General features: G+C 39.7%; 1 protein-coding gene across 1 annotated transcript in view; it reads right to left on the bottom strand.

Annotated features, from left to right (window-relative positions):
* Positions 1-14,685, bottom strand: part of CPXM2 (carboxypeptidase X (M14 family), member 2) — a gene marked incomplete at both ends in the record, with an annotated part of 45,621 nt that extends 30,936 nt beyond the window's left edge. Inside the window, 2 exons of the mRNA XM_009700744.1 lie at positions 7,257-7,396; positions 14,576-14,685. Coding sequence (XP_009699046.1) covers positions 7,257-7,396; positions 14,576-14,685 — 250 coding nt within the window. The remainder of the gene's footprint in view (positions 1-7,256; positions 7,397-14,575) is intronic.
* Between the last annotated feature and the right edge of the window lie 201 nt (positions 14,686-14,886).

The following is a 14,886-nucleotide window of genomic DNA, read 5'->3' as shown; positions in this document are numbered from 1 at the left end:
GGGACACAGCACTCAAGGTGCGGCCTCACCAGTGCCCAGTACAGGGGGACGATCACTGCCCTGGTCCTGCTGGCCATGCTATTTGTAGTCCTTCCACGGAGGTTAAAAAGCTTTCCTTCCTCTTCTGAACATCCCAAGAAAACTCACTGGGCAAAGCAGGTTCTCTCCACACATCACTCCGCTTTTGCGGCTCAAAGCGGTGGTTAACCAGGTGGGAGCCCTCCTCGTGGGGGTGGCAGTGCTCTGCTCCCTCCCAGCGCTGCCCAGTCAGTCACCCGGACTTTAGCAAAAGTCTCAGAACCGAAGCAAGAGCACTATGACATATCATACCCACAACAGAACATCATCAGTTTTGACATTTTCGTTGAACAAACTTCTGAAAATATAAATACACTTCTGGATGTGCTATTAGAACTCGACCTACACGGGACCACCTGAGCTGGTCACAAACCCAGCTCCCCAACACTGGGAGAGGATGGTGAGTGTTCATCAGCAGTGATGAAGGCTGTACCAAAATCCTCTGTAGGGTGGATCGGGTTGGAAGATTAACATGGCACAGGGGTTGAAGTTAAGTAAATGAATAGAGAGCATTGGAGGCCAAAGCTGCCAAAGGCTGACAGTGCTGCAACAATCGACAGCCCATGAGATGTCTCCACCAAGCCAAAACGAACGGAAAATATAACTTATTAAGAAAACTAATCATAAACACACTATAGTATGTAACTAGTGACATTAATACATCAAGGGAGATTTTTCTACACTGAATTCAGGTTGTTTTATAACTCTCAGTGATATATGTGATATGATTTCAGTGGATTTGGAATAATTCGCTCTACAAGAGGCTGACTTTGGGGAAGCTGTAATAACGTGCACAGTCCTGTCACCCAGTCAGGGCACATAACAGTTTGCACTGATTTAATGCACCATAACAATTCAAGTCAGTACACAGCAGCTGCTTATTTTATTACACGATGTGGATAAAACATCACGACATTTTCATTGAATTTGCTGACGTTTCATCAGGGTGTGTTTTCACAGCCTCTGTATGGGGATAGGAAGTATTGCTTTGAAAGTCAATGCCAAGTATGTCTGTTGTCCTTGTGAGCTGGACAGGATTTAGAGTTTATTCTACTACGCTTTCAAAAGCATCATTGCACTGTTGTATTTTGCCCCTTCTTCATGCGTACAGTGCAAAATTCTGTTTTCTTAGGTAGCTATAGAAACAACTCAAATACCTACGAGTAACCACTACTCTGTCCAGAATGCTAATGCAGTTCCACTGGAAAGATTATTACTGCTCTTTATGCTCTTATTGTTGGAATACTGAAGATGCTGACATGATTATCTCTTCATGAAGCCAATCTTACTACTGAGACCACGGTCTTAACACCATGAATGGCTGATAAACTGGGGAGGAAGCAAGGATTTTTACCCTCTTGCAAGCAAGGAAGTTTACCACCTTCCAATCCTCACATACAGACTGTCCATAAAAGCAAATCTCAGCTCCTGAGGAACTGCCAGAGAGTATAGCAATAAATTAAAATTTGGAGCAACACATTCATTTTATGACTAAAGAAAGAGCAGAATGCTGTACTGCCAAAATGAGAAGCAAGTAATCTGGAAGGTATCCAGCTTGCTACAGAGCTACAATTCCCTAAGGACAGTTTGTCAAAAGGGATGTTTGGGGGATCACGAAGGGCTACACTGCACTCACAGAAGGTTGAGAGTGTACTATAGAAAATTGCAAAATTATACCCTTAATCAATTACAAATATCTTGTTTTTAGCAAAAGCATGATCAGACACAAAATCAAATCTGCTGGATATTTATTATTTGTGATCCCTACGGAGTAGCACAAGGAAATCAAACAAGTGATACAGTAGGGAGCATGTAATGGTGTCTGCATTAACTTCTAGTTAAAACATATCTTCAACAGTGATGAAAAAAATTACCAGTTTAAAAGTGGGTCAGTTTAGAAGGAAGCAATGTGTAAGTCATTGTCATCATTCCTTCCAGCCAGCAACACCATTGATTTGTTGACTCCTCCAAGCAACTAGCCTTTTAAGCCCTGTTGCAGGTTGCAAAGCATGCAGACTAACCTCCACCCAAATCAGACTTTGAAATTTACCACCACCCATCCCTATTTTTTTTCTTAAAGACAAATATCTTGCACAAAAGTAAAAAATCTTCAATAATTTCATGAGGCTGAAAGGTCTTAGAGAAAACATACTTGCAAATAAGTACATTTTGACTTTTTTTTCTTAAAACTTTCAGAATTTTGCTCTGGAATTTGAGAATTCTGCATGGATTATTTCATCCATGCTTTTTATCATTGTTGGCATTTTGTTATTTCAAGGCATGCAGTGATAGTGCATAATTTAATGGGGTTGAAATGGTGACAGAAGACTAATAAAATGCAAAGTCACAAATACATCTTATGGAAACATTGCATCCTGTTCTAAAAATCAAAACATCCTCTGCATTGAAACAGTCTGAACCTTTATATTACAGTCAGTACACACTGAGTCTATTTAGACATGTGGGTTTTCTCTTGATACAAAAGATGGTGCTGAATTATCAAAAGATTGTTTGGGTTGTAGGAAACATGTTTCCTATGTTTTTTAGATTCTTGCCAAACTGCTAAGAGTGATTAATATTTTCTTTCCCTCTGTCAAGAGAGTATGTATTTTAAACTATCATATTATTGCTTCAAATGCATGGTATAATTCCACAGTGATGCTTCCAGTGTCCCACTCAACAGCTTTGAGCAGTGGTTTAAGGATGCTTACTTCATAAAACTGAAAGATGTATTGGCAGCAATATAAAGAATTACATACTGTATTTCTCCCCCAATTACTCAGCCATAAGCACTCTTGTAGTTCAGCCATGGCACCATCCACCTCTCAGAGGATGCCACATGCTTTCTTAAAACGTCACATCACTCACACAACTTTCTTTAGCCTGAGAAGGCAAGCAAAACAGTTCTGCAAAGAGACATCACTGATGTCCGTCTATCACTGGATATTCATCGTGAAACAGCGTGGTAACTGCCTAGAGACACTGATCTCCAGATGTTCTCAGTTCGTACAAAGGAACTGATGCTCTGCCCTTTCTCAAGGTGTTAGCTTTTATTCGTATCAACCAACACTGGTGGCACTTCTGAGTTTTGGATATCTTTAGTGTAAAAAAAAAAAAATCAAAAAGAAGTCCTGCTTCTTGCAGCTGGGTCCCACTTTATCTGTGAAATTCAACTCTGCAGATCTTTTGGATAATCTAAGCAAAGTTTGCCATTTATGATGGCAAAGGAGCACTGTGCCGTGATTTCAAGTTTCCCAGGAATGACTAGAGTGCCTGAACAGCAACAGCCCTTGAGTCCACGTGCTTGCTTTGATTGGTAAAAGGAAGGACTCCTCAAATTCAGGAATTTTTGTTCAAAGCCTGGTTTTGCTTGTTACAGGAAGAAAAAAGAAAAACAGAAAGATTTGATTCCACATGACTATCATGGAATTTACATCCAGGCCATTTGAGCACGGAATTTGACTCAGAAGTGCTTTTCCTTAAAAAGGAAATGATTATACAATTCAGGTATTCATTACTAACCAAGCATGGATTTCTTCTTCCTCTAGTCAGGTCATCTGTGCTTTCAAGAGCTATTTCTGCACCTTGGCCTCCTCCTCCTCAAGGCTCTCATGTCTCAAGCACAAAAGCCCTGGACAAGCAAGGAGAGCCACAACCCACAGGGGAAGACAGACGAGAGATAGCAAATTTCCAAGTGAGATTGGGAGAGGAATACCCGAGGTGAAGCAGTTCCTGCCGGCATACAGAAAGCAACAACCCCAAGCATTTTGGTGTTCTTTGCATTGTGACAGGTGTAGCCTTCAATTCATCATTGCTTGTAAAGCTCAAAAAAACCCCCAACAAGCAAGGCTAGATGTGAATAGACTGTCTCTAGATGGAGTGGGACATCACCAACACCAGACTAGGGATGCCGGTGTTACTATAAAGGAGTAAAAAGTTGCTTCCATCACTAGTACACGAGCTCTGGCTACAGCATCAGACATGAAAGGCCAGACTGCTAATAACTGAAATGTGGCAGCCCTGCAGAGAGGGGCAAAATTATTTGATGAAGGATTCAGCAGGGTGTCCTTGCCTGCCTTCCCTTGTCATTTTACTTGTCTGCATTAAGTTTGCAGCAGGAAGCTAAAGGGACCAGGACAGGTACAAGTCTGACCTAGGCAGAAACTCAGAGAGGACTTTCAGTTAAGTAAAATTTTCCGGTTTGTTAAAGTTTCTTCTTCAATACAAAGAGGGGAAAAAAAGAAAAAAAAGTTGCATTTCTAATTCTTTATCACTATCACATAATAGCATTAGTGAACTCAGCATATATCCTAGTGTCTTTTTTTTTTTATATATAACACTGGGAAAGTCTCCAAGGCTTAAATAAAAATCTTGCCTTGGCTCTCAAGCTTGGCAGGCTTTTGCTTCTAATACAACACAGATCAGAGGGTTTTTTTTTTTGCTTGAAATAAGTTTATTCTCCAATATATGTTTCTATCAGTTACAAAAGCGCTATATTCTTGTCACATAACTTCATGAAGTTGGGAAGGTGCCTCAGGTAACAGAATGGCATCTTTTTGTACAAACTTTCATATCATAAACAGTCCTTTTTGATACCATCACAATCACAGTAGCTAAGGGTAAGGGAAGGAAGCTAATGAGTCTCCTTTGCTCCTAGTGCCCGTTACAGCAAAACAGTCACAAAAGAACACACCCACACCAATAAAAGTCCTACCAGCCTGTTTCTCCTGGACTGGCTTACAAAAGTCAATTCACTGCATGCAACCCCTGTGACTAGGGTCAGGTCACTGTCTCCTGAGTTTGCCACCAGTACCAATGCTTCCACCAGTGCCTCTGAACCCCACACTAAGGCAACTTCTGCTCCAAGCTCAGCGTCTCTACTGTTGTCTGCATTCAATTTCACTTTGTGCAGCTTTTCTCCACACCAGGATTTCTTTTTTTTTTTTTTTTTCCCTTTCCTCTCACTTTCTTGACTGTTGGAGGAATTGGGGTAGAAAGTCATACTGAGAAGATCACCTTTCAGATGCAACAACATAATTAATTCAGAAAGCAGCATCTGCCATCCTCCTGGGTATGATGTTCCAAGGTATTGAGACTATGGAAACCACAGGACACCACTTTTGACTCAGATGAGGGCTGCATACATCAGCCTCAACTCTTGAAAACACAAACATCTTCTTTGGTACCTCAGGGAGTACCAAGTTATTTTTAAAAATCTAAGGACCTACACATGCAGAAGAAGAGCACAGAAACATCAACTACACAGATTTTATCTGTTCAGTCTGATGAGGGCAGAGAGAAAATGAGGTGGACTCCAGGGAAGGCAGTCCCACAGCCAAGGCTGTATCAAGAGACATCAAGTGAGATGGAGGCCATCACACTGACAAGAAAAGACATCTTACAGGACATGTTTTCCAGCAGACTTTTGCCTGCCCTGCAGTGCAACTGGTCCAGTTGAATCAATCTTTGTTCCTATAAAGCAGAAATGTGCCTGTTTCTCCACAAATCTGAGTAACTATTCAGGAGGAGCCTGGACCTTCTCTCCCAGCACCAACCCTGCTCTTCCTGGAGACACTCCGGGTTCTGCCCACCAACTCTTTGTGGGGGAAGAGGGCCAAAGCAAGATTCAGTAATTTAAAAAACAACCCCCCCAAAAAAACCCAACCAACCGTGAATACCGACTATAAATAGAGTGTCAAGTCCTGCTGTAAACTCGCAATAGAGCTGAACTAAAAATAGCAATATGACAAGACAAAGCAGTACAGCACTGGTGTTGATAGGAACAGCAATGTCAAGAGTATGAATATAGAAAAGAATAAGACTTTGCTACAGTAATTATCTACCTAACACAGAATAATGCGAATAAATATAGAAACCTCATTTCCAAAAAGGCTCTTACTCCCACAGCAACGTTAAAAGAAATGAAAAAAAAAAAAACCCAGAAACTTAAACTATAGAAGGAAAAAAAGGCTCCTTTTCTTTTTTCTTAGATGTAGTGGTATTTTTTCTGGTTTCCCTTTTCTTATATGGCACATTCTTTTTCCCAAAAGAGAGATCTGACCAGAATGGACCTAAGGCTGTGCATCTCCCGCATCCTTGGTCAGAAGGTCTAGCAGCACAAGTGGGATTATTTGCTCACATAATTTCTTGTTGAGTCTCACTGCATTAAGAGACTGAAAAAACACTGTGAAGATCAGAAAGAAAATAAATCATCATGTCCTGTTCCTATTTATGCCAGCTGATTGCTGTATTCCTCATATACAATTCTCACCACGTTCACACTGGCTGTATTATAGAGCAATCTGAGCACCTACACTCAGAAGCAGGTCACAGATGAGTAAGTACACACAAGTCTGTGCAAAATAGTTATTTCCCAGTGCCATATCCTCATTCTGTAACACAAGCAGTAACCAGAAATCTCACCGATGCTTTCAGCACTGGAAGCGGGCAGCACTATCAGACCAAAGCTGAGTTCCTGGGCTACGCGTGGCTGGATTTCCTCCTTAGACCAATGCAGCAAAGCAGCTGCCTTATTTGTGGCAACCACTCCTTCCTAAAAGCTTTTTAGCAAGAAGGCTTGAACCGCTTGGAGTCTTCCTAGCATCCATAAACACGGCACAACATGCCTGCTATCAAACATCGCAGTCCTGGTCAACACACACTGTGTGGTTTTTGGATATATTAGAAATTTCTCTTTAGAACAAAAAAAGTATAGATACAAAATTTGTTTTAACTGCTTATTTAAAAACCATGTTGTTTTGGCATTTTACCAATTATTTGGTGATTGCTTATACATTAGGAAATCTCAATGAGTAGTTATTCTAAACTAATATTGAAAAAAACTAGTATCTAAACTACTGAAGTTAAATATTGGAAAAGAATGAAGAAGTTTAAGAGAAGCACATTTGACAAGGTGAGTATAAAGGCATATAATCTGAGGGAATCATGTTGGTTCCTTTGCTGGACGTAGATAGTGACTGTAGAATTTTGCTACGCTTAAACTTGTATTTTATGCCATAGATAATCACTTTGCCTTTTACTGTTGCTCTGTTCAATTACTTGATGTCACACAGCATTTCCATTATTTCTTTTTTCCTTGAAGAACCAAAACACAATACAGCATGAATTCCTTGGTCTGAAAGCTCAGAATCTCATGGAGAAAATACGCATGTACTTACGACCAGAGAGAGTTTCTTCCTTGTGTGATGACTCCAGTGAATTTTGTTAGCCTTCGAGCATCTACTTCAATCCACTGATATGGGTCATTTCTTCCTGCACACCAAGCACCATCATAAAAATCATTTTCATTAACACCTGCCTGAAAAGAAGGCAAAACTGTCTTCATAAATCTGAACCAAGAAACTCAAGGTCTTTCCTGGGAAAAAGAAAAGAACACATGAAGTCATCATTCATGCCACTTACTCCTCTGGTACCAGTTTAAGACCCCTGAGACTGTTATTCTCAACAGCTGTATGGAGTGACCAAAATATTTCCTTACTCAAAGCGTGGAGGGAAGTTCTGCAAAGTCCCTTTAAAAACCAAGAAGGGTTACATATAAATTTAAGTTAAAGTTAGAAAGCCTAAACAGAGCTTCAATTCGGTCCACCTGTCTGTGCCTGTGGCCTGATAGAGCCTTTATCCAGAACAAATTATCCACATGGTCTTCAGAGTTATGAAAGTCCTAGAAAGCCAGCTCCAACCCACGTAAAAAATGGGCAGTGCTGGAGGAATCTCCTCTCCCCTGGAAGAAGCAAAGGGAAGTGTAGGGCATATGGAAACAGCAGTACTATTCCCCACCAATTTTCAGTCCCAGAATTATTAATTCTAATCCCTAGGGCATCAAAAGTTTAAAATTTTTTTTTTGCACTCCAACTTGTGTACCAATCTCTACCCCAATTTATGCTGGCAAAACCACCACAAACAGCCTCCTCAACATTTTTGAAGAAATAGCTGCAAGGTATTTTGAGTAAGCTGTGGTCCAAATACATCTGAAATAGCATTTAAAGAAACATAACATTTCAGGTCTTTAGATACTTATCTTATTACAAAAGCACAGGAAATGTTTGGCACCAAGCTGGCTACTGCCATAGAGAGCACAGAAGCTTTTCCATATTTTCCTCTGAGGCTACATGTATTTTTATGATATTTCATCTGTGTTTAATGTGGATTTATCATTGCCATCCATGCAATTCCAAGAACAGATATCTTTAAATATTTCTCAAATATAAATGAAGAGTCTGGAAAACTTTGTAAGTTTATAGTACAGATAGATCTTAAAGCTCCGGTAGACAGCTACTGTCTGTTCAGTGGTATATTTTCAGTTGGTGCGTGCATATATGTAGAACATAAATGAAGTACCCAAGAACACAACTGTCAATGAAATTTCCTGAATTATATCTCAGCTTCCCACTGTACAGTATTAGCAGATATTACAGTCATAGCTAGGTTAAAATGGCAGAGACTGACAGGTCTGTCTACCTCCAGTTTTACAGATGCTTTCAACCAAAATGGGCATTGGGTGGGTCTAACTCAAAGAAAGGATGCAGTGGGTAATCCCTTTTCCCAACATGGGAAAGTCTGGTGGTCTCTGAAGGAAGTGCTGCAAAACAGAGACACAGATTCAGTTCCTAAAACTTCTCGTTTTCTCAGGTATTCAAATCTGTGATAGGGTAGCTTAAAATTTACTTGTTTTCCTGCATCTGCCAAAATTACATTAAGCCACCTACTTCTCTGTATTAACTCTGATACTTAACAGTGAAGTTTGTAGAAAAGTCAAAGTACAAGATACAGAGAAAAACTCTATTAACAATGGGAGATAAATTCTTCAAGGAGAACTGAACAATGGGAAAACGTGAGAATATAAATATGATCACTGACCTGAGTTATAACCTTTTTCAAGAAAAGGTTTCAATGCGTTTTAAAATAAGATGGAATTTGAAGTAGCCTTAGGGTTTAAAACCAATGCTTGCCAGGAAGCATTAAGATCTGCAGAGCAACTTGAACCAGCATCGTGCTAATCCCTTTCACACTGACTAAATTCCACCAATTTCTGCAGACCAAGTACCCATATCTCTTAATGCTCAGCTGGGATCCTTGGTCCTCCTTCAAACCGAGGTTATTTCCCATCAGGGTGTAAACCTCTCCTCTGCATTACAGTGAGGAGAGAGGGCGGCAGAAGAGGAAAAGAAGAACTTATTTGCAAAAAAAACCCTAAATTAAATACTCAAGTCTCCATGGTTTCAGCTGGACTTAAATAAAACTAAGCATATGCTTAAGTTGTATATCAAATATGAGGAGTCTAAACGACATGCTTACAGTTATGCACAGCTTAAAATACCATGGCCTTAAATTTAAATAGAGGCAAAGAAAACATTAAAAAAAATTTTAAAAAAAATCAACTGTGCTTCTATCTCTTCCTGCTATCTTATTTCCTGACATCAGCTTCTCTGAAGCTAAAAGGATATTTTTACTAGGTAAAAAGAAGCAAGTTCCTGTGTATAACTAGCACAGAGTACAACCTGAAAAAGAGGAGTCTAATCAATGAGAAGTTCTTCTCAGAAATATTTCTGAAGGAAAAGAATCCCAATAAATATATCTTAAAAAAATTCTTTTCAAGCTTTAAGTCTGTATTTTTTCTTAAGGTGCTTGAAGTTTTGAATTTTCCCTATGGCCACTTCAAAAATATTGTTTTTATTAAAAAAATATTATAAACTCAATCAAATATTTAGTAGCCAAAATTGATATTAAATTTATTTGGAAAAATTTTCATTCCTGAAAGATAAGAACAATTATCATCAAATATTCAAAGAAGATAACTTTTCTCAGTATCTTGACCTTACTGAGGAAAGGTATCTTGATCTTTGAAAAGATAAGATGTTTACTTGAATTTAAAAATTGTATATTGAATCAACAAAGGTAATGGATTCAAGTTATGACACACTTCACTTCAAGCTATACATTTTAAACAATCTTCATAAACAGGAGAGTGAAGGAGCTAATGAAAATTGCAAGTAAGGACTAGGTCTTAAGCAAAGCCTTTTTTCCTTCACTGAATTTTCAAGAATAACTCAAAGTCTAACCCAGTTTAGATTTCACTTGCGGCCAAATGCAAAAACACTTCTCAATATGCAGTATCTTATGAAAAAATACCTTTTTGATACAGGAAAAGGGACTTTTTTCTGTCACTCCTGAGTAAGATATCTATAAATGTGAATGTTGAAAACTGTAATTCAAATAAAACAAATCAACTGCTTATTACGTACCCAGAAGCTAAGATAAAGGCAAATCAAAAGATTATGATTCCTTTAGAAATTATATGACTTCTGATTTTAATTCATGTTTCTCTTCCGAGTTAGACATATGCAAGACAGAATAAACACTTGCTCACATTATCACTGTTCCAAAAGCCATATTCTATAATGATGAGAAAGATTTTACTGCCTAAATGTATTTCAATGAAGAAAGAAATTTCAGTCTTGTGCCACAAGTCAGTTGGAGCAGCAGTAAAAATATACCCTAATATCAAACCACTTCTGCTTAGATTCTTCTCCATGCCCAGCAAGGTGATCACAAACCTTATTTTACCATAGGAAGTTTGAGAGGAAAAAAACCCAAAACATTACTCATCACAGGTATTTATAGCAACCACTGCCAGGAGAGAAGAGAAGAATTAAAGCAGATAGATTGAAACTAGAACTTCAGTAATTTTGTCTTTTGCTTGTGTTTTGATAACGGAGCTTTTCAAAAGGAACTAGTGAAACAAAGAACTGAAAAGACAAAAAGCAATACATCCTGTTTATTTGCATACACGATTGCATTAGCTGGTTAATCTTCAGCCTTGTTTGGATTTCTCCAACCAGGAAAATGAGGAAGGGGAAGAAACATAATTTGACTAATTATTTCAGGTTTTAACCACTGCTAATTATTGTACAAGTGACAAATACTAATGACTTTTACCCCTGAAGGCAGAGCGCCTCAATGAATATTATTTTACGCCGTGATTTCTCCTGATGATGTTAAATTACTACTGGTTGTGCCACTTTTGCAGTTGCAGGCTAGATCTCCAATATACAGGGCTCTGGTAGCATCGCTCCTGTGCTCAGGAGCTTCCAGCTTAACCTTTACATTCATACAGGACTGGGAGCAAAATCAGGTTCCAGGCTCTTGCCTGGACAAGAGAATCAGATCCTAGAAGGCCTTATCCAATCCTGCTAAGCCTGTCCTTTTTCGGAATAAAGCATGCAGTGACTGATTAGTTTCACATGCTTCAAATAATCTAAACAGATTGAGAACAGATTCTTTTTTCAGAAAAAGAAACAATAACCCTCAGAAACCTTTGTAAAACTTCATTACTCTGCTAATTCCCTGTGAATTGAGGTAGGGCCAGTTACCCAGGGTGAGCCCTAAGCTTCTCAGCTGGTTTCACATCAGATGATGAGGTCAGTGAATTGAGGTAGGGCCAGTTACCCAGGGCGAGCCCTAAGCTTCTCAGCTGGCTTCACATCAGATGATGACGTCGAGCAGAGAATGGATTTTGTCTTATTTTGGGGAGGAACACAATAGTCACATGAATATTCTGATGGCACTGTGGTGATACCCAAACGATGCCACAAGAGCAGCAGCCCATAAAATTGCTCATCACCATACATATAGTGCAGCGCTCTGGGGAAACTTCAGCAGCACATCAGCCTCTCAGGGTCTCTCCGACTTGGGCCAAGCGTTTTTCTCCATGTGCAGTACAGAACAGCATGAAAACACAGCTGCTGAAATACCAGTGCCTTTTGCCTTTCACCAGCATGCCACAACCTGCCCTTCTGAGCAGCAAGCAGAAATCACCAGGGACCTCATTACCCATCTGACACGTCAGTCCCCGTAGTACCTATTCTTGGTTATAAGCACGTATCTTTTAAATACTACTGATATTCTGAAGTCTTAATGCAAAGTAAAATTAAGCACTGAAACCCAAGTGACAGGGAAAAGATCTGCAAATTCTAAGTGGCTTTGAAATATTTTAAAGTGCTATTAATTTTAAGCTAATCCCAAAGGAAACAGTATCTAAAGAAAAGGAAATGCTAGCCCATAATTTTAAAGCTGCCAGTCATAGCACTAAATCTAAGTGGTCAAGAGGGTTAGAGAATTACTGTATCTATAGTATACAGTTAAGATTTCAGTAAGGGTAAAAGCTTTTGATTTGAGGATTACTAGAAATCTTTATTAGAGGTGAAGAAGCAGCAGAGAAAAAGGGCTACATTTATAAAAAAAAGCAAGCCACAAAAGTCACTTTGCTGTAAGCCAGGTGATGTTGGGTTATTTGTATGTGAGCTTCCCACAGCCCTGGGATCAGGTAGGTCCCTATACCAGAAAAGATTAAAAGCAGCTTTTGGATAATAAGGAGAATCAATCCATGCAGAACTCATACAGCTCATAGAAACTACACCACGAAAATTTGTATCCAGCAGAAGCATGATATTGTGAAGTCTTTGTTCACAGGAAAAAAAGCACCATCTTTTGAACAAAGAAGACTAAAAACCCAATTTACACCAGACAGAAGGTCCTTTCAACCAAGGCTCCGCATAGCACTCCAGGGAGGGTACAACAGCCCCCACATGGCAGAGGTGAAAAGCTTATTCTCACAATAAATGCAAAAGAAACCGCTGCCACAGAACCGGCAGAAGCTTTACAGTTATAACCAGAAGGGCCCAGGCACGGCTGCTACCCAGTAGGTGAAGGTGGGATGGGAGAAGCATGGGCTTCGAGGTCTTAGGAGACAGGACACCAAAAGAAACACGCTTGGTCTAATTCGAGCCCCGGGAATTTTCAGGAAGGAAGAGTTGAGTGGCATCTCACTTCTGCTTGCTTCCCAGCAGACGACTGTCCCCTTGGCTTCTGCTGGAGGCTCTGGACTATATTTAGGGGACACATCATCCATAGGTAAGATTCTTACACTTCTCTGTTTATTTTAATGCAGTGTTACTGGTGATGACAGGACACTTGACTAGATAGACTCCTTGTCTAAACCAGCATGGTCATTCTTGTGTTTAAATAAACTGAACCTTAACAGCAGCATGAAAATGAGGCACCACAACCAACAGAGAATTTAGAGGTTTGCATCACAGTCCTTGGTCTTATGCACTACATAAACAAAACTGTAATAAAATAGTTAAACTTTCCTATAGAATCCATCTGCACGCCATTTTTGTGTTCATGAGGATTTTTTTCCTAGTAGAGAATATGAAGTAAAGAAGTAAACTACCTCACCCGTATCTCAAAAGAACTTAAATATGAAGGCTGCAGGTGAGACCTCCCGTCACACCCAACCAGCTGTACCTGCACGGTGGCTCGGAAAGGAACAGCCCATTCCTCCCTCCGTGCTGGTCTCCTGCCACCCACCTCCAGCTGGCTCTGTTTTTCCTCTGGCTGCATAGCGAAGTGGTTTACTGAGCTTTCTGACCAACATTAATTCACTAGAACAATGAAAAAAAAAAAGTGGGGTGTTTCCCCCCCACATACCCCATAGAGAAGCTCACTTTGTGCAGAGGCACTGGAAGAAGCTGAAGCAAAGGGGGGAGGACAGTTGCTCAGTGGGGTTCTAACCAAGAGTGGTCCCTCCTTCCAGATCCTGCCCACCATTACGCCACAGTGGGCACCATCTGCAATCGCACTGCTGGTCAGAGCTTATCTTTCCTAGTCCCGATCTTAGTCCATTAACTAGCAAATCCCATCAGCTGGAGAAAAAAAAATAAATCTAGTGGAGGGTCTAATAATAAAAGGTAACTAATAAATTAAATAAACTTTAGAGACTTTTCACTGTTGACTTGTTGCTAGTATCCTGTTTATGACTGAGTTTTAAATGTTGTACTTTATTATGCAAAAGTAACATTTTTACCCTAAAAAAAGACTGTAATTCAGAAAACAGCACTAATAAAGTGGAAAACAGAAACATAAGAAAAGGGAAAATAGAATTTGACCCTTCAAAGCACATAGGCACATCTTTAAAATTAAATAAAAGAAGCTAACCCAGATTGTATTTAGTGCCTTTTGAATTGAAGCCTTTTTTGGTAGTATAACCATTGCCTCTGAAAAACTGCCTCAGGGCAAGTGCTTCACTTGAAACCACACTTTCAACTAACCATTGTCATTAACTACAGGCAAAGAACAACAAAAAAAGCAAATTTCTGTGTGATTGTTAAGGGAGCTGGAACGATTTCCTGCAGCTGGGAAGGGAGCAGCTCTGGGCTGCCTCCACCTTTGCTTGCTCATAGAGGTCTCTTTGGATTTGCACCCTCAGCACACTAAAGTCAGAGTTTTTTCTAACTAAGCCCCACGAATCTAAAGGTTATCCATCAACCTTATTCACTTCTATAATTCCAGTGTTTCCCCTTCATTTGAATTACATGAGCTGACAAAGTAGTCAGAACCGATAACCATCCATTGGTTCTCTTTATACGACAGTACAACCTTAAGCCATTCTCCCACTTAAGAGAAAAATTGACGTTACCTGAATATTAAGCCTTCCTCTGTGGGCCCCAAGGCCATACCGCTTTGCTGTAGAGGCATGGAGTTGGAAATCAGTAATTTTTAATGTCTCTAGACCAAGTGGAGGACAATCTACAAAACAAAAGATTGATTAAAATTTAATTAAAGAAAACCCAAAACCAACACAAAACAAACAAGTATTCAAAGTTTCTGGATTTCAATTGTGCCAAACTGGCTGGGGTCCTCAGCTGGTATAAATGAGCACAGCACTGCTGAAGTCAACAAGAAATGGCAGCTCTCATAAGACCAATGAAGTAATGATGATTTACATCA

The sequence above is a fragment of the Cariama cristata genome, unplaced genomic scaffold (assembly GCF_000690535.1).
Source record: "Cariama cristata isolate BGI_N322 unplaced genomic scaffold, ASM69053v1 scaffold10005, whole genome shotgun sequence".
In the NCBI taxonomy this organism is placed as follows: domain Eukaryota; kingdom Metazoa; phylum Chordata; class Aves; order Cariamiformes; family Cariamidae; genus Cariama; species Cariama cristata.
This window is presented reverse-complemented; position numbering and strand designations above follow the sequence as displayed.